Genomic DNA, 22595 nt, shown 5'->3' on the forward strand with positions numbered 1-22595 from the left:
GACCAACACTACAGAGCGAAATAAAAACGAGAAGCGCACAAACCTTGCGCATTACCTCAGTAAACACAAATTTATTAATCAGAAAGGTACTCACAAACAGCGAATAAAATCAGGCATGTCAGTCCTCACAGGGACTTCAGAGATAGAGAGCCAGCGCGAGTCCCATCGTGGGGGTAAGCACTCAGTTCAGCTGACGCGTTTCGAAGGCCAAACCTTCTTCATCAGAGCTGACTGAACTGAGAGTGATCGCTCCCTTTTAAGTCCCTGAACTGAAATATTGACCCTCCCCTCTGGGTTGGGCAGTCTCAGGCTGGGAGGGGGGGGGGGGGGGGCGGGGCCCCAGGTGTCAACACCAAGTAATGTTGCAACGTCAGACTAACAATATAACATGATAAGAGTGAATAAATGTATATATAAAGAACACATAAAAAAATCATATATACATATATATGCCCACATATCCATCTATGAAATAAATGAATAAATATAATAAATGAATAAATATAATTCTAAATATAATTTTAAAATTAATTTTAAAACCATGATGATTGTGATAAACATGCAAGAGAGAGAAAGATGTATATATATACACATAAAAGATATTAAAAATTATTACTAGTTAATTAGTACTATCATTATCAGGTTGTATACAATATACAATAATGATAGTACTAATTAACTAGTAATAATTTTTATATATATATATTTTGTATTATCATTTATTTTGGCATGAACATATATACATGTGGGAATGTGTGTACACCTAATGATTGATGAATTTGTCCTAGGATATGACTCTATCACTATTCATTATATTCATTATTTTCAATTTATTATTATTATTTTTAATATCTTTTATGTGTATATATATACATCTTTCTCTCTCTTGCATGTTTATCACAATCATCATGGTTTTAAAATTAATTTTAAAATTATATTTAGAATTATATTTATTCATTTATTATATTTATTCATTTATTTCATAGATGGATATGTGGGCATATATATGTATATATGATTTTTTTATGTGTTCTTTATATATACATTTATTCACTCTTATCATGTTATATTGTTAGCCTGACGTTGCAACATTACTTGGTGTTGACACCTGGGGCCCCGCCCCCCCCCCCCCTCCCAGCCTGAGACTGCCCAACCCAGAGGGGAGGGTCAATATTTCAGTTCAGGGACTTAAAAGGGAGCGATCACTCTCAGTTCAGTCAGCTCTGATGAAGAAGGTTTGGCCTTCGAAACGCGTCAGCTGAACTGAGTGCTTACCCCCACGATGGGACTCGCGCTGGCTCCCTATCTCTGAAGTCCCTGTGAGGACTGACATGCCTGATTTTATTCGCTGTTTGTGAGTACCTTTCTGATTAATAAATTTGTGTTTACTGAGGTAATGCGCAAGGTTTGTGCGCTTCTCGTTTTTATTTCGCTCCTTACTGCATATACAGTCTGATTTTAATTTTGTGGGTTTAGTAACACTTTAAGCTGTCTGTGTTTAAATTTTTTTGTCTTTTTTAATAAAAAATTAAGAATATTTTATCTGCATATATATCTGAAAATGTCTTAAGGGAGTGAGCATACATAGACAGAGCCACAGATGTCAGGCAGCCGGTTAATCCGACTATAAGACAAACGTTGCTTAAATTAAAAATGGTGCCTGCAACACGATCTCCGAAAAGTAGATAACTCAGCATAAATGAATAGGACAGTGATAGTTAAAATAAAAATTTCTTGTTGAAAACCTGACAGGTGGCAACCCTGAGTTGTCTGGCTGTGTTTATTGTTGGGTTTTCTTTATTACAGTTGAAAAAGTTTTCATACCCCTTGAAATTTTGCTCATTTTGTCATGTTACAACCAAAAATGTCAATGTATTTTTTTGGGATTTTATGTGATAGACCAACACAAAGTGGCACAAAATTGTGAAGTGTAAAGAAAATGATAAATGGTTTTCAAATTTTTTTACAAATAAATATGCGAAAAGTGTGGATTGCATTTGTATTCAAACCCCCGGAGTTAATACTGTGTAGAATCACCTTTCTGGGGAAGTCTCTACCAGCTTTGCACATCTAGAGAGGGACATTTTGCCCATTCTTCTTTGCAAAATAGCTTAGGCTCTGTCAGATTGGATGGAGAGCGTCTGTGAACAGAAGTTTTTAAGTCTTGCCACAGATTCTCAATTGGATTTAGGTCTGGACTTTGACTGGGCCATTCTAACACATAAATATGCTTTGATCTAAACCATTCCATTGTAGCTCTGGCTGTAGGTTTAGGGTCGTTGTCCTGCTGGAAGGTGAACCTCCACCCCAGTCTCAAATCTTTTGCAGACTCTAACAGGTTTTCTTCTAAGATTGCTCTGTATTTGGCTCCATTCATCTTCCCATCAACTCTGACCAGCTTCCCTGACCCTGCTGACGAAAAGCATCCCCACAACATGATGGTGCCACCACCATGTTTCTCGGTGGGGATGGTGTGTTCAGGGTGATGTGCAGTGTTAGTTTTCCACCACACATAGCGATTTGCTTTTAGGCCAAGACCAGAGCATCTTCTTCCACATGTTTGCTGTGTCCCCCACATGGCTTCTCGCAAACTGCAACCAGGACTACTTACGGCTTTCTTTCAACAATGGCTTTCTTCTTGGCACTCTTTCATAAAGGCCAGATTTGTGGAGTGCGCGACTAATAGTTGTCCTGTGGATGGATTCTCCCACCTGAGCTGTGGATCTCTGCAGCTCCTCCAGAGTTACCATGGGCCTCTTGGCTGCTTCTCTGATTAATGTTCTCCTTGCCTGGCCTGTCAGTTTAGGTGGATGGCTGTGTCTTGGTAGGTTTGCAGTTGTGCCAGACTCTTTCCAGTTTTTCCCTGGCCTTCATGATGCTGTTTGTTCACTAATGTTCTCTAACAATCCTCTGAGGGTCTCACAGAACAGCTGTATTTATACTGAGATTAAATTGCACACAGGTGGACTCTATTTACTAATTAGGTGACTTTTGAAGATAATTGGTTCCACTAGATTTTTGTTAGGGGTATCAGAATGAAGGGGGCTGAATACAAATGCATGCCACACTTTTCAGATATTTATTTGTAAAAAAGTTTGAAAAACATTTATCATTTTCTTTCCATAATAATAATGTGTCACTTTGTGTTGGTCTATAGCATAAATAACTCAATAAATATATTACATATACATTTTTGGTTGTAACATGACAAAATGTGGAAAAGTTCAAGGGGTATGAACACTTTTTTCAAGGCACTGTACTCGTAGAATTTCATAAAAAATACTTGTAAACAACACATGCGAATGTTAACTAATTTTATTAAGTACCTCTACTTCTGTATTTGTTTTTTTTTTACCAGCAAACCCTTGCCCATATATGGATTTATATATAAACTGCCTTGATTACATGAAGGGTAACACCTGCGGAGCTGACCAAGAACTTATAAGTGACTGTGGTGCCATGTGTGAGTGCACTAAGGGAGAAATAAAATAAGAGCCACTTTCTTGTATAGCAGCGCTTGTGACATCACTGCCAATCTAATGAATGGAATGAGCATTTTCTGATTGTCGCTATGCAACTGGAAGCTATTCATTTGATATTTATATTATCTATACATAATTTGTAAATGGCAAAATTGTAGTAACATTCAATGTTTGTTATCAGCTATTTAATAAAAGTTTGTTGAAGTTATAAGTGTTGGCTAAACTCAATAATTTTCTATGTAGTGCTACCCCCTAGGAGTCCCAAACAGTGTAGAGACCACCAATCACCCAAGCAACAGTAAGACATCTAGGAATTGTCTTTTTGTTATTTTTTGCGTGAAGAACTTGCAACAGGAGAGGGGTTAGGGTAGTATGGGATACTCCAGGAACACTGAATAATAGTAGGAGGACACACTTCACTAGGCTAGGCTACTCTGAACAGTGTATTGCCAGGGACAAATGGGAATGGCGAGAACTGAGACCCTGTAAGAGTCATCTTAGTGAGAGTTATTACTGGCACTTATCACCTCAAAAGCAGGACAACACACTGTCACTGGGATCTTGAGCTCAGGTCTGTACTCAAGACAACAGCATACTTATCAGTTTCCACTGGACATGTCTATGTCACAAGACAACTGCACAGTTCCTAACTTCCTTCAGGTCCACCAGCAGAACTGCCTCAGAAGGGAGCAAGCTAAGGAGCTAAGGGTGTGAAACTTCTCCAGCAGGACAAGACCCTGGCTGTTCCAGACCCCAGCCTATTTATGTTCTCCCCAGCCACCTACTGGGCACACCTCCCCAGGGATTGACAGAAGCACAATACATATTCAAGTTACCCATTTGAATCTCCCAGCCCCTATGTTCTAGAAGCCTCTAGAAAGCAGGGGGAAATGGTCAAACCTGCAACCTGTGAACATCCAGAACAACCCAATGAAATCAATAGCTGCTCCAGTGATTACAGAGGAGCCAAGAAGAACTAACTTTACCTATCATCCTAGCAGTCTATATAGGAGGGTGTTACATCTATTTTAAAGTGCACTACAAAATAAGAAATAAAGTTTGGGAATACTTTCAAAAGAAGTTTCTAATTGATTGGGCAGGTTCAGAGACTGCTGCTCTTTTTCACATCAGAAGTCCTTTAAAGCTTTACTGAAGCCACAGCGGAGTATCCATTTGTTAACCATGCTCAGATGCAGGCAAAGGCCCCTTAAACTCCTTTTCCCACAGATTCCGTGGTTTCTAGCCATGCCAAGGCAAGAATAGTCTCTCTGCTTTCTTCTCTCAGCAGCTCAGAGAGGCCACACCTGATGAGGCAGAAGTAGTTGGGCAAGTGATCTGCAGCCATGTCAGAGGCCTTTCGCTATCAGAACTGATGAATAGGTAGCTAAGCCAGAGCAACTTGTTCAAAAGTCCCAGCTTCTGTGGGGAGCCTCTCCTCAATTGCTACCAGAATACACCAGTTCCAGTGGGGTGCGACTTCATCCTTGGGGTTTGGATCCCTTCAGCCGTTCACCTGTGTTACCAGAGCTAACATGAACTATAACGGGAGAGATTCTGTCTATGAGAATAATCAGAAGTAGCTGTGCGTATAGTCTTACAGAGACCATGCTATGAAGCTACATTACTCTGAGTCACAAAAACATTGCTGTGAAGAGTGCGTGTTTGTGCAAAGTTCATTATTCTGGTGTTTTGCATTACGGCATGAACCCGTTTTGCAATATTGCTTCTAACTTTTCACCTGTTTGGTAAATGGGAAGTTACAGTGACTCTCTGTCTGATAATTTGGCAAACTGCCCATTGTGTTACAAAGCTCAATATAATATAAAATAATCATATATTGGAGCCATTTTACCTGCTATTGGATTTTGTTGGCCTGCTGAGCCAGTTTTGGGATTTACAAAGTCCTTATAAATGGCACAGACAGATTGTAAAGAGTAGTGGAGCTGGACTTCTCCAACCAGGCTTTCTATCTTCAGGTAAATCAAGACCTTGAAATGTAAAGGAAATATACAAAGGTGTGTCCAGAAAGTATTGACAATGATATTTTAAACATTCTTTTATTGAAAAATTTACCAATTGAACATTGTCTCCTTCAAAGTATTCACCGTGCGAATGTACACAACGCTCCCAGTGATTTTTCCACTCTTTATAGCATCGCTAGAAGTCTTCAAGTGGGATGGTATTCAGAGCCTGCGTAGTGTCTCTTTGGATGTTGCCACATTATCAAAATGGTGTCCTTTCAAACCCTTCTTCATTTTTGTGGATATGAAAAAGGTTGCAAGGAGCCACGTCAGGGCTGTAGGGTGGATGGGGAAGTACCGTGATTTGTTTTTCAGCCAAAAACTCTCTTACAGCCAAAGCACTGTCACTCGGTGCATTGTCGGGATGAAGGATCTAAATTGAGCTTATCTCAGGTCACACAATAAAAACTCTTTGTCTCAAGCGACCAAGAACTTCCTCGTAAAATCTTTAATTCACAGTTTGACCAGTAGGTACAAATTCTTGATGGACAATTCCATTTGAATCAAAAAATAACAATGACCATTGATTTGACTTTTGATTGCTCATTCAAGCTTTCTTGGGGCAAGGTAACATGTATGTGGGTGTGTATCATTCTGAATTTAATTTTTTCGTCTTGGGATCGTACTCGAACACCCAGGATTCATCTCCCGTGATCACTCAACTCAAAAAATCAGGCTCTCTATTCAAACAGGTCTACAGGTCTTGGCAAATGAGTTAACAGTGTTCCTTCTGATCAGGTGACAAGTTCTTAGGATTTGAATATGAGAAAAGTATGTTCAAAACTTCCAGAGTCACGATTTCCTGAACTTGGTATTTCCCGCTTCCTCTGCAATCATTTTGATAATGAGCCATTGGTCATGGTCCACATTCTGTTCTGTTGTTGACGAAGAGGGGCGTCCTGATCGCTGTTTGCCTTCAACACCTTCTCATCCTTCCTTAAAGGCCTTGTACCATCAGTAGACTTGTGCAGATATGCAGCTTCTCCAAAAGCTTTCCTCACCATTTCCAAAGATTCTGATGCACTTTTACCCAATTTCACACAACATTTTATTTCATACGGCTGTTTCAGACTCGCTTGCATCTTCCTTAATACGAGGCATTTGAACAGGGTGTCACAAAAAAGAATGTCTCTAATCTGACAGGGCTGGAATGCAACTGACCAGTGTTCTAACATACACTTGGCACCCCACCCCAAGTGACCTTGGCCAGCTTCTCCCTTCTCGAGTGTAAGAACTTTATTTTCATTATATTCTGGACACACCTCGTATGTATTTAACAACAACTCTGAAAATTTTGAATGTAATTTGTTATGGTGGCTCCAGGTCAGCTTTCAATATAAAAAAAAATATTTCTAGGGTGACAATGCCAATCAAAAGAAAACTTTCTATATGGGGTAAGCACCTGTGACAGCTTGAAGCAGTTAATTCTGCACCGTGGCAAGATTGTGCAGAACAGGCCTTTACTTATTGTAATAACCTGATACACTCCCCATTTTTGTCCTTCCTGGAGCTCCACATTAAGTGTAGAACTTTTACCTAAAAGTGAAAGTAGATCAAGTACACGTAATCAACAACTCTCACATTCAAGAAATTTGAAAAAAAAATAAGACACTTTCTGGAGCCTGTGACTTTGTGCCATCAACTGATAAGCACACAGTTTTGCTTATCTTACACACCCAGGCTGTATTAAGTGATGTTTTCACTAATGTATTCAGACAGCAAACTGCTGCTGATCTGCATGCCTTCTCTTGCTCCATTCCTTGCTTACTACATTACATCCTTTCTTCCTTTTCTGTACTGTCTTCCTTCCTACCATATTTCCTTTCCCTTCCCCTTTCCTTTCCTCCACTACCCCCCTTCCTCTCCTCCCTCTTTTCTACTTTTTTTTCCTTCTTTCACCCTCTCTTTCCTCCTTCCTTTTCTTCCAAATGTAACTGTCAATTCTTACCTGTCACTTTGTGTTAATTTATTTTCTTAAACTGACAATTGAGTGGGGCTGTCTATATTCAGTGTTGCAATAGGAAAAAGAACATACTCTCTATCCCTTCACATGTAGATTAGTATTTAAAATAATTTTACAAAAAATATAAAAAAAAAATATTACCACTTAAATGTCACATTTCATGAACACTGCAATTAATATTAATATTGAACTTATGAGTTCATCAATAAATCACCAATTGTATGTCAATAATCCTGTGCTTAATTCAAAATAGCATTTGCAACATGTGACGTAATTATAAAAATGTATGTAGTGAAAAAAATATATATAAATTTTATACTTATATAAATGACAAAGCCACGGGGATGACGAAGCCACGTGACCTGGTGGCGCAACGCGTAGGGGTGGGACTCTGACGTCAACACGCACTCGAGGACTAGACAGCGAGTATAGGCTGTGTGCGACACACACACAGAGGAGGCTCTTTATATAATACAAATTGTGACATCTATGTACACATTGTGAGTGCAGGGGCGGACTGACCATTTGGAAACTTGGCCACTGCCCGAGAGCCCAGGGTCAGTAGGGGGCCCCATGAGATGCCCCTGGTACCTTTCATAGGCTTTTTTGAGTTTGGGCAAAGACACAGGGGCCCCATGATCCCCTATTACCCGGGGGCCCCATGAGTTGTCAGTCCGCCCCTGTGTGAGTGTATAAGCATATTGGGTACAATTAAAAGGGTTTTTAAAAGGATAAGGCACTATATTTCCTTTCTTTCATATATTTAACACGATGGAGAAATAAGGAGAAATGGAGAGACAGAGGAGTAATCCTTCAGCATATAAAGGGAGAGGTCCATGCATCCCTATCCATAACTAAGGATCGGATTATCCAGGAAATTCCAGGAGACATCTATTATCCAGCAAATCGCAAATGCAGAACAGCTGAAAGATCCAGTCATTATTAGGACACACAGCTATGTTTGCCTAAATTATATATTAGGCTTACATTGAGGTGAACGCATATTGATATTCAAATTTAGAGGGCACTCATGCAAGAATTACAAACACCCTTTGGATCATATGAATTTATTTTTGGGACTATCACTATATATATTTATATACTAATATGTTATTTATTTACTTAATTTTATTTATTTAGATTTAAATATTAATTTAATTTATATTTTTTTTTTCACTACATAAATTTTTATAATTATGTCACATGTTGCAAATGCTATTTTGAATTAAGCACAGGATTAATGACATACAATTGGTGATTTATTGATGAACTCATAAGTTCAATATTAATATTAATTGCAGTGTTCATGGAGCGCGACATTTAAGTGGTAATATTTGTGGTTTTGTAACACATGGTTATGAGGATGTGTATTAATGTCAGCGAACCATATTATTGATGACACAGCACAATATTTCTTGTCATCATGCACACTGGCCATTTATCCCCTGAATGTCAGATGCTGGTCTTCTTGAGCTCTGTGTGGGGGACACAGATGCAGTGTCCAGACTCAATGCCTGCAGCCTGTTGAAATCTATGCAGGCTGAAATATGCTACTGCTGGAAGCTGTACAGAATGTAGAATACCTATGTTTTGGGCATACCTCCCTAAAGGAATATGGGCAGCACAGTGGCTAAATGGCTGGCACTTCCGCCTGGCAGTACTAGGGTCGTTGGCTCGAATCCCAGCCATGGCACCTCCTGGAGTTTGCATTGCTCTCCCTGTGCCCACGTGGGCCTCCCCTGGGTACCACAGCCTCCCCCCACACCCCAAAGACATGCTGGTAGGTTAACTGGATCCTGTCTAAATTGGCCCTAGTATATGAACATGAGTTAGGGACCTTAGATTGTATGCCCCTTGAGGGTTAGGGACTGATGTGAATGCATAATATTTATATGTAAAGCGCTGCATAAATTGACGGCGCTATATAAGTACCTGAAATAAATAAATACATTTTGTATGGCTCTAATCACACCGCACCCGCGCCAAAAACATGCTTTTTTGGGTCCGCACTAGAATCGGATCGCATGGGTATTCACACCTATGCGATCCGATTCTGTAATAATAATGGCTTTAGAACCCTAGTGGCTCACAAGTGCATTTTTATATAATAAAAAAATATATATTGCATTAGATAATTGCAATGTGAATTCAAGTGAGCTGATTGTCTGAGCAGGAAATTTGAGAAGGGATGTTTCTAAGAGCATTGTATACAAGCTATCAAATCAAATACCCCTTGGGTAACCATAGATGACTGAAACCTACAGCTGGGTTGTCTTGGGTAGTCCCTATGAGCCTGAACTGTCTGTTTGCAAGCCAGCAAGCACACAGAGCAGAAAGATGTGACTTCTGCTACACCCATCTGAAAACACACATCATAATGTACACAATGTTACGATGTGATTATGAAAATCATTGGACTACCAATTCTAGATATTCATACAACTTAACTACCCCCTGCAGTATGGAGTAATTTGTGTGAGGACAGCAGTGCATAGAATGACTACAAAGAGGATGCATCTTCTCCATTGCAGAGATTTCCCCTCACTTCCAGTGCTGCTAACATTGTTTAGCCAGACAGGAATCAAGGAGAAGTCTCCAACAGGGATGAGCTTGGGTTCAATCCAAATCCACAAGCTAGCTATTTTGCTGACCCAATGAGCTAATCCCACATTGACCTAACATTGCCACATAGCCACATTCAGACATTTGCATTGGCAATATTGTTATGAGCATCACCGCCCCTATGTTATGTACAACTGGGGTGTGAGGAATCTTCTGCACAAAGCTCATTGGGTCAGCAGGGAAGGGATCATGTTACAGTTTCCCATGGGTTCAGGCAAGCTTGGTTTGCACCAAATTCAGATATGAACCCAGCTCATCCCTAGTTTCTAAGGACAAAAATACAAATAAAATTATTTTTCTTAGGCAGAGTAGGGGGAAGGATAGGACCCTTTTAAAATCTGTATTGCTAGGCTATTAAGTCATGGCCCCATGCGACAGCCAGACTTCTCCGTTAGGCACCCCCCGTTTCCCATCTATTGACTGTTTAATTTGTCTGTCATTTTCTATGTACAGCTTTTTTTCTGGCTTTGTGACTTGTCTAGCAAGTGTTAAGGAATTTGAAACATGACTTCAGTCGAGCTATGTTATTGTCTTCTCCCCATTAACTCCTCCAACCTTGTACAGACTTAATACACAAGAAGGTGTGGACATGTGAAAGGTAATTTACAATGTGGAAGCAAGCAAGAAAGACTGTGGTAGACTCACAGTAGAGCCTGGACAGTTCAGTCGGTAGAGCATCAGACTTTTAATCTGAAGGTCCAGGTTTCAAGTCCCTGTTTGGGCAGTGGTTTTCTCCTAGTTGTGAGGTTGTTGAGCTGCAGATAGGGTAGACTCATGGTTAGCTGTTTTCAACCAGGGATGCATGGAACCCTAGGGTTCCTTCAGAGGTTGCCAGGGGTTCCTTGAGCTGTGGCTGATTGAACTCTGCATAGTTTCAGGGCCAATGCTATTTGGCAAAGCCAGCATCATTCACCAGCTATATGTTTACCTGTCTGTAAAAGTGGTTTTCTGACTGCCACTGTAGTGGTATCTTTCTTCCTATTGGCTATCAATGTAGGAGATGTTTTTTCCTCGGATCCCCAATGAATTGATGTTTGTTAGAGTTCTCCAAGACATGAAAATCATTTTGGAGGTTCCTTCAGGTTACAAAGGTTAAGAAAGGCTATTCCAGGTTATCTTGCTCCAATGCAGTTTGTTATGACCAAGCAGTGAGACTATCTTCAGGAAATTTTCAGGAGTTTGGATGGCTAGAGGATTAAACAAGTGGATTTGGCTTGTATTAATAAGGGTGTGTTGTATTTTTTTCCACTTTCTTTGCATAAATGGTAAACATGGTATGAATATATTCTTAAAATGTAAGCAATCTAGCATGTTTCTTTAGCTGGTAAAGTGCCACATATATATGGTCAATAAACTTTGCATTGTTTTTGCACCACCCAAGACAGTGGTTAAGGTTCTACTACAATACAGGTCAAAGGTCTCAGGAGTCGATGGGCAGATTTGGCAGCAGTACACGCTATCAGGAAGAAAAGAAAAAAAATCTAGTCAACAGGGATTGGTCAGGCTGTAACCAAAAAGCTAGTTCCTGTTCCTCTAAATATTATTTCAGAACAGCTCTCTTCAGCAATTGTCCCCCCATATTTTTTCTTCTTGTCATAGTTTAAACTATATGTGGGGAATGTCACTCAATATGTGAGTGGACAGGTTATTTGTGGACTTTACCTTTACGGGTATTGGGGCTAAATGGTTGAGCTGTTGTTTTTAATTATTATGTGAAGTTTATTCATCTGTTATGCAAGAAACTTCAATAAGTTGTTTTAAAGATATTTATGCTATTTAAATGGTGTTGTTTTATTTTATTAAATCTCAAGAGAGCTTTGCACCCTAAATAAAAATCATTAACCTTTCTGATTATGCAGTCCTGTTATTTATTTTAATTAGATTTATTTCTTATAGGAGCATGTGCAATCCCTTGCTTTGACCTCTTCACGCTGTGAAATCAAAGTTGCCCTTCTTAAAGGAAAGTCTGTGCTGACTCTTTATACCCTTGCCACTCCAACTCTGCATTCCACCACCACAGCAGGTCAAAAACTTTAAAGCTGTACTGTACAATGAGCAGGGCGTGTACTTCTTCTATTTCTTTGGCAAGTTAAACTTATAACGATTTTTTTTTTAACAACTAATTTAAGAAGGTACTCTAGGATTGTTAATGAAATAATAGCAACCCAACAGTCTCCACAAACAAAACAAAAATAGATAACAAGTCTCAGAACCTTAAGTGATCTTGTGGGCTTCCTGTTTAGCTACCTCGGATTAAAATCTAATGGATGATTTGAAATGAAATAGCAGATAACTGAGTGTGTCGCCGATGAGGGATGGTCCTTGCTTGATTACAATCCTCTACTTCCCTTTTACAAGTGCAATTAGTTATATTAAATGGCACACATAGACAACGAAAACATTTTCAGATTAAAGTAAGGAAATTCTTTCCACTTCCTTCCCATGCATTGCTGAATTTTTGAATGTGACCATGGCACTTAGTAGAATATTATACTAGAACTACCTTTTTTTTAATGGGAGCCAATTAACCTACCAGTATGTATTTGGAGTGCTAGCAAGCCTTTTCTCAGATCAACCCAAACCTTGATATGAGATGAGACACCACACTATGACCTCTTCATGTGGCTTTACTATAATTTTTGCAGGTGAAAACATTTCCTATTAACTTTATATAAAAAAAAACATACAAAAAAGAGCATATAATATATATATATATATATATATATATATATATATATATATAAAAAAAACTTTAAACTGCAAAAAAATATATTTCAGTGTCATTCATGACAGAAACGCTGTTGTGCTGTTTGGAGAGAAAACTCAACATTCATGTATACTGAATAATTCAAGAACTACCTGATGTAGAAGTATTTGTTTTATTTATTACACAAGGCAATATGTTAATATTTTAATTAAAGTGTATTTATAGCCAAAAGATTTTTAAGTTTGGCTGGAGTAGAGAATGGTTAAAACCACTAACAGTTTTTTTCCTTGCTACTTGTGTCCCATTAGGGAGATTTCTCTTCAGATTTTTCTTAAGTTCCTGGCCTGGAGACACAACAAGAAGTTTAAACAAATCACTTCTAAGCAAGGGGAGATACCCTCACAGATAGTTGTCAGTGAAAGTGGTGTCTCTGTTGGAAGGTTTTCCCTCTTCTGCCGGTAAAACTGTGACATTTTGGACGTCCCATCGCTTCTTATGATGGTGACAATGACTGCCAGGACAAAACAGAGAGCATTGCTTCCCTTTAAGTTTGTCACTTGAAGCCCAAAAATGTACATTCATTTCTTTGGGGGCAGAGTAGAAAGAGTAGATATTCTGCTCAAGCACTGAACCCTTAGGCTACCCTTGACAATGGGAACCAGTTTCTACAGTCAGGGCAAAACAAGTCTGAAAGAGTGCTTTAAGTATAACTAAAATCATGACCTTTTTTTTTAGTTTTGGACAGAGTAAAGATGTAGCCGAACCCTTGTCAGGTTTTATTGCTGTCTGTGCTCCTATTAGGGGGTTCCACCCCCTCTATTTGTCCCATTTGCCATTACAAGGTGTGTGTCCATAAAAGTAATGATATTTTAAAGAGAATGATATTTTAAAAATGATTCTATTCACAAGTTTTACAATTGACCATTGCCTCCCTCAAAGTATGCACCTTGTGAGTGTACACAACATTCCCAGCAATGTTTCCATTCTTCATAGCATCCCTGGAAGTCTTCAAGTGGGATGGCATTCAGAGCCTGTGTAATGTCTCTTTGGACATTATCCACACTACCAAAAGGGTGTCCTTTAGTTCTACTTTAATGTGAACCAGTTAGGGTGTACATCAGTTTTAATTTAATATATTCCCTTGAAAATAGGTCCTATTTTTCTGCTTATGCAAGAAGAATGCCTTTGTGTAGATGCCTCCCTTCCTAAATGGCAGATGATGTATACCATTTAGACCTCTTCATCTTGAAATAAATGAGTGTTTGGCACAACAGGAACTTAATTAGAACCAATTTAATATCATAGTAAATTCATAGTAAAATGTTGTCCAGTTTCCAGTTGTAATGTAGTAATTTATTCCATTAGCTGTTCACACATCTTGTTGACATAACTCCATTGTGTTTGACCTCTGTCCCGGACATATTTTTTCCCTCAGCAAAAAGAAAACATTTTTCTCTGGAGAGATGCTGAGCACAAAGAGCCCGAACTTTTGATTTTCTTTTCTTTATTTTTAGAAATGGTTGTACGGTCACCAGGCAATTAGCAATCACGATACATTACATACACATTGAATAATGTTTTGCTGTAAAATACAGTGCAAGCATTTCAACAGATGGAAGTAGAGATGGATGGAAGAGAACTTTATCTGACATTTTATGCTATGGCTCCACTGGATTTTCAATGCATTGTGCTTTTCTTTTTTATCTTTTCCTGTCTTTTGAAAACTTTGCCTGTTTTCGATTGTAGCTTCCTGATTTATGTATCTTTCTTGATGTTACCAAACAGGGCGTTACCTGCCTCTGCTGAAAAGATGTTTTCTATCTGCAATTCAATGTCAATTGACAAGTCAAAACAAGTTTCCTAAACTGCATTGTGAATTAGTTACCTCAGACAGGAAGAATTTCATGTGTTATCTGCCGCTGGGTATATTTAAAGTTGTTGTCCCAGCGGGTGAACATGCAGTGATGCTCTGGAAAGGTAGAGGATCTATTGAAATCCTGATATAGATACATTGTTAACTAGGTTGTCAAAAGACAATAGTCTACCAAGTACAGCTCCTCATAAATACATCAGATTACTACAAGAGGAAGGCAGAACGGAACCACTTGAGTAGCTATGGTCAATTTTATCTAGCAGGGGGGAAAAAATTCTTCTTTAGGCTCCATGTACACTGCAGCTGATAAACGCACGTCTAGGAACTTTTCTGCATTTTTTTCAGCAGCCCCTGAACTCACCCTAATGTTTTCCTGTGTGTCCATGTACACTGTGTCGTTTACAGTCGTTTACAGACAGTTGAGCACATACTGCTCTCTCTATTTCTCTCAAAATGTCTGAAATAGTAAATTTTTTACTGTTTTTCAGTGCATTCTGGGTATTTTGGAAGGTCTCCTGAGGTTATTTTAAAAAAAACGCTTCTAAACGCAAATGCTCATAAAGGAGCACAAACGCGGTATGCAAACAGACGTTTTTTAACCTACGTTTTCCAGCAGTCAGTTTCCATCGTTCAGAAGTGTTTTCCAAACGTCCCGTGTACATGGAGTCTTACCTGTAAAGTAGTTGAGTTCCCAAGTTTCAAATATTTTTAGATAATTATAATAACTGTATATGCCATTAGGATTAAGAACATCATAAGCACTTTAGCCATTTTACAGATATAAGGGCTGTATTGAAAGTAATGCAAAAAGTGGTATAGCTGTTTTGTTAACTTACATAGGTGGTTCAAATTTCATATTTGGTAGAGTAACTCTTCCCCTATAGTAACGCTTCTTTTCCTTTTTCATTGCAGGTAAATATTGGATTCCACACAGAAGCAATGTGCTGTCATTGAGTTCTTGACAAAGAAGGGGTTCAGGCAGACATCCACAGAAGGTTACAAGACTTCTTTACAGAGATGATATCATTGACAAGAGCAATATCTTGTCATTGGTGACTCTTGTCAAAGGTGTCAATTTTGTGAACATTCTGTAGCCTTCTTTGGATATGGAACAGCCTATACCCCTCCTTCGTCAAGAATTCAATAACGGAAAATTGCTTCTGCTTGGAATCCATTATTTACAGTAGCTTTAAAAAGTATTCATACCCCATGAAATTTTCCACATTGTGCCATGTTACAACCAAAAACGTAAATGTATTTTATTGGCATTTTAGGTTATAGACCAACACAAAGTGGCACATAATTGTGAAGTGGAAGGAAAATGATAAATGGTTTTCAAAATGTTTTACAAATAAATATCTGACCTGTGTGGTGTGCATTTGTATTCAGCCCCCTTTACTCTGATATCCCTAATTAAAATCTAGTGGAAACAATTGCCTTCAGAAGTCACCTAATTAGTAAACATGTATGTAATTTAATCCCAGTATAAATACAACTGTTCTGTAAAGCCATCAGAGATTTGTTACAGGACATTATTAAACAAACAGCATCATGAAGGACAAGGAACACACCAGAAAGGTCATGGATAAAGTTGTGGAGAAGTTTAATTGTCCTTCCACTTCACAATTATGTATAATTTGTAACATGACAAAATGTGGATATGAATACTTTTTCAAGGCACTGTACCTGCAATGAAGAAGAAGAAGAGTTACTTGTAAAATGGCACATAGCACACAGTTAACCCTTTGATCAACCCACATGTTAACCCCTTCCTGTCCAGTGCCATTAGTACAGTGTCAGTGTTTTTTATTAGCACTGATCACTGTATTGGTGTCACTGGGGATGTCAGTGACACCAAGTCAGTTCCCCCCAGTGTCAGAATGCCTGCAGCAGTCCCGCTATAAGTTGCTGATGGCCGCCATTACTAGTAAAAATAAAAAATTAAACTTTTTCTTTATAACTTTCACGTAAACCAATTAATTTACACATATTGGGATTTTTTTTTAGCAAAGACATGTAGCAGAATACATTTTGGTCTAAATGTATGACAAAATTTGATTTTTAAAAATTTTTTACTGGACATGTTTAATCCAAAAAGTCAAAATACAGTTTTTTTCTCAAAATTGTCAGTTATTTTATTATAGTTCAAAAATAAACACCGCACAGACGATCAAATACCACTTAAAAAAAGCTCTATTCATGGGGGAAAAAGGGATGTCAATTTCATTTGGGTGCAACGTTGCATGACCGCACAATTGTCAGTTAAAATAATGCAGCGCCGTAACGCAAAAAATGGCCTGGTCAGGAGGGGGGGGAATCCTCTGGAGGGCAAGTGGCATTGTCGACCCTTCATTACCCCTAATCAACCTCAGTTAACTCCTTCTCCTCCTTCTACCCTTACCTAATATTCTTTTTTTTTAATGCTTTTAAAAATGTGAAAAAAATGAGTTTACTGTCATTTGTAAATAACCATGTATTTCTCTTTGATGGAAACATATTTTTTGTCATTATAAATGGGACAAATAATAGAAGAAAATGTGCACTTTTTAATTAAAACTAACACTGATCAAACTAGGAAAAGTGCATTTCTCTTTTTTTTTTGTTACATATGTCTATTTTGTCTATAAAATAAATAAACAAAATAATTTTTTGTAAGACAGTATTGCCAAGAGAAAATTATTTATGTGGCAAAAAAAAAATTATTACTCTGTTATCTAAAGCAATGATAAAGTTATTTCAAAATCAACAGGCCCATAGCTTATCTGTAAACATTGTTCTTGTCATCATACACACTGGTCGTTTAGCCCCTGAATGTCAGATGCCGGTCTTCTTGAGCTCTGTGTGGGGGGCACAGATGCAGTGTCCAGCCTCAATGCCTGCAGCCTGTTGAAATCTATGCAGGCTGAAATATGCTACTGCTGGAAGCTGTACAGAATGTAGAATACCTATGTTTTGGGCATACCTCCCTAAATGTATATGGGCAGCACAGTAGCTAAATGGTTAGCACTTCCACCTGGCAGTACTAGAGTCGTCAGTTCAAATCCCAACCACAGCACCATCTGCCTGGAGTTTGCATGTTCTCCCTGTGCCTGCATGGGCCTCCTCCAGGTTCTCCAGTTTTCTCCCACACTCCAAAGACACGCTGGTAGGTGAATTGGCTCCTGTCTAAATTGTCCCTAGTATGTGTATGTATGAATGTGAGTTAGGGACCTTAGATTGTACACCCCTTGAGGGTTAGGGACTGATGTGAATGTACAATATATATGTAAAGAGCTGCATAAATTGATGGCGCTATATAAGTACCTGAAATAAATATGGTGCTAAAAGCAAGTAGCATTTGGTACAGCATCCAGTTGTGCCTAGCTGTAGTTTATTTCAGCCTGTCATAGATGTCAACAGGGTTGGATTGACAACTCATGGGGCCCCCGGGAAATTGGGGTCATGGGGCCCCTGTGTCCTTGCCCACACTCAAAACACACCCAAAAAATCCTATAAAAAAGTACCAGAGGCATTTTATGGGGCCCCCTATTGACCCCAGGCCCTCAGTCAGTTCCACGAATGCTCGAATGGTCAGGCCGCCCCTTGATGTTAACAGAGTGCAGACTGCTGGGCTGGACATTGCACCCATTCCTCCCCAGTGCACTAAAGATGCGTGAATTTGTGGGGGGCTAAACATTCACAGGGGAATTCAAAATGTCTCTGATGCCGCTTTTCTGACACATGCAACAAATTTAGGTAGTTATTATTTCTGCCACTTTAGGAATCTATTGCTATGACAGCGACAAATTCTTAAAGAATTACTGCCAGGCAGGGCTACAGTGATATCATTACCCAAACATGGGCAATGACCATATCTGGGAAATGACTTATCCATGGGTGGGCAGGCCTGATGGGGGAACCGAGAAACTAGTTCTTTATCAGGTTCACTCCACTTTTGAGTGACAGCGATGGAATGTTCTGAAAGCTGCTGTTGGACTGAAAAGTGACTGTACTGTCAATCAAAAGAGTAACAGACCTAATGGGGATCTAGTCTCTCAATTCCCCATAAGGCTTCACCTATTCCTACCATAAAGATCCTTGGATGAGTACCGGTCAGTATGAAGGGTGCAGTGTCCAGGGCGGGAAGGTGGAAGTGCACTGATAAAGGAGTGTCCAGTGTGGACACCCCTTCTTTCCCCAGAACACACATGGACACATCAAAAGTGTAACAGACCTAATGGGGATCTAGTCTCTCAGTTCCCCATAAGGCTTCACCTACTCCTACCATACAGATCTTTGGCCGAGTGCCTGTCAGTTTAAAGGGTGCAGGGTCCAAAGGCAGGAAGGTGGAAGTGCACTGATAAAGGAGTGTCCATTGTGGACATCTCTTCTTTCTCCAGAACAGACATGGACACATCAAAAGTGTAACAGATCTAATGGGGATCTAGTCTCTCTGTTCCCCATAAGACTTCACCTACTCCTACCATAAAGATCTTTGGCCGAATGCCTGTCAGTATGAAGGTCGCAGTGTCCAGGGCAGGAAGATGGAAGTGCACTGATAAAGGAGTATCCAGTGTGGACACCCCTTCTTTCCCCAGAACACACATGGACACATCGAGCAAGAGCAAGCACTGACGTTTTTGGCTCTGCACCCCAATGGAATTCTAAAGGGTGTCTACGACACCCTTTATGAACTCCTCGCTGAGTGTGTATGAGGCCTAAGGGGCATACAGGTGAATTGGTTAAACACACTTTTTGTAGCCTTTTAACATTCTCAATCTGCATTAACTACTTGCAGATAATGGCGTGAGAAGGACACCAGTATGTATACATGCAATATTTCATCAAAGTACATCTGTGATTGCAGGGGAAGCTCGATTTCCTATGGAATTGGGTATTCCTCCCGAAACAAAAGTAATCTCTTTATACACAGCACAGAGGTTTCCTCCTCATGTCATAGTGGTATTATTCCAAATCCTCAGAAGGCTAATATAAACAATTTAGAACATTCTTCGCTTTTACTAGGGAGGAAATACTTTAGCAATCCAATCTACAGTTATCCTGAGCAATTGATAGATTTTTGTGCCTGAAAGTGAAACAGGAGTGTGCTCTATTGTCATAGTATAACCAACTGTGATCAATCAGCGCAAACACACTCCCCACCTAAACAGTGCTGTAAGCAACATAAAAATCATCTGAAACAAAGAACAAAAAAGTGAGCGCTTTAGAATGGACAAGCAGCTGAAACACACAGGACAACCAAAAATCCCCACATGAATATAAAATATAAAGTGCAGCGCTATAATTGTGACATAAATTATGAGAAAGGGATATGGATAAAAATAAAGTAAAAAAATGAATCAAAAATATAAGAGAAAATAGGTCCCAATGTAGAAAAGTCCCAGTAAAGGTGACTTCAGGCGGCCGTACACACTGACCACAGGTGCATGCAATATGGCAGAGATGGAGTTCAGGACGTAGTCATCATGGAAACAAGGGGGGTAGATGCAATCCCTGGATCAGTGAAGATCCTCAGACCAAAGCAGCACAGGATCCACTAGACAGCAAGGAACAGCTCCACCTGAGAAAACCACCACTCCTCCACTGCACATCAACGATATCTAGGAGGAGATACGTCCTGTCAGATGTAATGGCCGCCGGAGCTCCACAATGCTCCGACGGCGTGGCGTCAAGGCGTGCGCAGGTTCCTTCTTACGCGTTACGTGCCGAGCACATCCTCAGAAAAACTTTATTTTTATCCATATCCCTTTCTCATAATTTATGTCACAATTATAGCGCTGCACTTTATATTTTATAAAAATCATCTGCCTCCACAGACACCAACCAACACCCCTGCCTCCCACCTGGGAGAGCCTTCTACTACCCCCCCGACGATAGAGAGAAAGACACTCATCTTCACGGCTCCAGACATCCCCGGGAACGAGAGTCAGGCACTACATACACCATCAAGCAGCACGCAGCCTCTCTCACTTCCCATCTGGTGTCCCTTCTTTCATCCCTTCTTCTGGGATAGGTGCTGCCCCCTTTAAAAATGACACCCTAGGCAAGTGCCTGCATAGATACCTGATATAAATAAATATTAAAACTTTAGAAATACATCTAATGTGTTTTAATACATATGTTATTGTAGCACTACCCCTGCAAGGGCCACTGTTTTTTTACTGGTTCTCCCCCTAACAGCACAAATACTACCAATCACCCAAGCAACATTCCATACATTTCGGCTCCCGTGAAGAGTCTAGGGGTTGTCATTTTGGTAGCTGAAATAAATTGTAACTGGAGAGGGGATTCAGGGCATGGGATACTCCAAAATGCTCAGCAGAAGTCAGTAACCACTATTAGTAGTAGTAATGGTTGATAGTGAACAGTGTAAGGCCCCATAGCTGTGGGGTCATCTGGTTACCCTGCGTCACTGCACAATGTTTGGTACCCAGTGAAGTATCCAGCACTCAGCCTCAGGTAGCAACTTAAAGTCACTACTCATAAATCGCAGGAATTGCCTCCTTTCAGCTTCCTCCAGAAAACAACCCAGTGAGTGAGATCACAACTTTCAAGACCAGATCCCTGTTGTAGTGTGGTTCTGCAGTCATCCATGTCCCCTTTATCCTTTGATCCTGACTCCTCTGAAGCCTCCTTGAGCAGTTGTTGGGTCCTTGAGCTCCCTGGTGACAGCAGCCCCTACATCTATGGCACCCCCCTGGAGTGAAGGAACCCTGCTCTCCAGTGCTCAGACTATTTATACACATTCTAGCCCCATTCTGTAAACTTCCCCTCCATGAATTTGCTAAAACCTGATATATATTCAGACTATGTGATTTGAATCTCCTGTCCTATGCTCTGGAAGCTTCTTCCAGAGGCAGGGGAAGCAATCAAACTCCCAGTCTGTGAGATGCTGAAACAGGCCAGAACAAACAATTGCATCTCCTTTGATAAGAAAGGAGGCAAAAACAAAACAAGTCTAGCACCTACACTAGGAGGGTGCTACATTAATATTATATAAATATAATATCAATATACAGTATGTATAATAATAAGTATACTTTAGCAAGGCGAGGCCAGGCTACTGTGTAAAATGCCAATCTAGGCCAGGTTTTGGAGAAAACAGGCATTCTAATGGCACAGGTGTGTGTTGGCTTTTAACAGAGCCAGGATTAGAGATCAAAGGCACAAGCCTGTGAAGGAAGAAGCAACAGGGAGCTGCAGGAAAGACAAAGCCAAGCTGACAAAGGTACAGCATTTTGTGCATGGGCACTGGCACTGCATGTTAGATGGTCTGGAGGACCAAGGCATGAGGCCTGAGCAGTAGAGCTATGAAGAGAGCCATGAGATCGATTACTGTGTATGTTCATTTGATGATGGAAACCCTTGTGTGGGGATCTGTTTGATGAGAACATTTGCTTTATTTTAAATAAAAGTGGACAGGAAAAGCCCTGAAACATACTTCTGGTATGGAGTAAACTCACTGTTTTGCACTACCAATGAGCTGCAAAACCCCCAACTTGTCACAATACATACAGGTTATATGTCTTTAATGGCTATACTACCCTCTACCATTTTTCCACCAATGATGCTCAAACTGGTCAATAACATTTTGTTTTTATGTTTCTGCATATGAGCTACATTTAGAAGTCTGGGAACATTTAGAATTAATGGAACTTTATGTGATAGGGGCACTGATTAGAAAGTAGAACAGTATTTAAAAAAACTATGTTACGAGAAGTCAACAACCGCTAAATTGTTTAACTTTGAGTCTTATTCAAATAAACATTGTATGACTGCCAAGACTTCCCAGAGCTTTTATAAATTAATATTGTCCAAGCCACAGTACTGCATAATCCTCTGGTGGGATTATTACTATACACAAACCAGATATCTTTATCACCTAATAGCCTACATCGTGTTATTTCTAGCTGATAAAGACACCTTG

The 22595-nt window shown here is 39.7% G+C and overlaps 1 protein-coding gene across 1 annotated transcript in view; it reads left to right on the forward strand.

The window, feature by feature from the left end:
* Positions 1-3693, forward strand: part of LOC149455558 (serotriflin-like) — a 49023-nt gene extending 45330 nt beyond the window's left edge. The window contains exon 10 of the mRNA XM_089686007.1: positions 3359-3693. Within this exon, the coding sequence (XP_089542133.1) occupies positions 3359-3492 (134 nt within the window). The 3' untranslated portion in view covers positions 3493-3693. The remainder of the gene's footprint in view (positions 1-3358) is intronic.
* Positions 3694-22595: the final 18902 nt, after the last annotated feature.

This window comes from Staurois parvus, unplaced genomic scaffold (genome assembly GCF_062004578.1).
Source record: "Staurois parvus isolate SC_StPar_1 unplaced genomic scaffold, SC_StPar_1.0 ptg000390l, whole genome shotgun sequence".
NCBI classification, from domain to species: Eukaryota; Metazoa; Chordata; class Amphibia; order Anura; family Ranidae; genus Staurois; species Staurois parvus.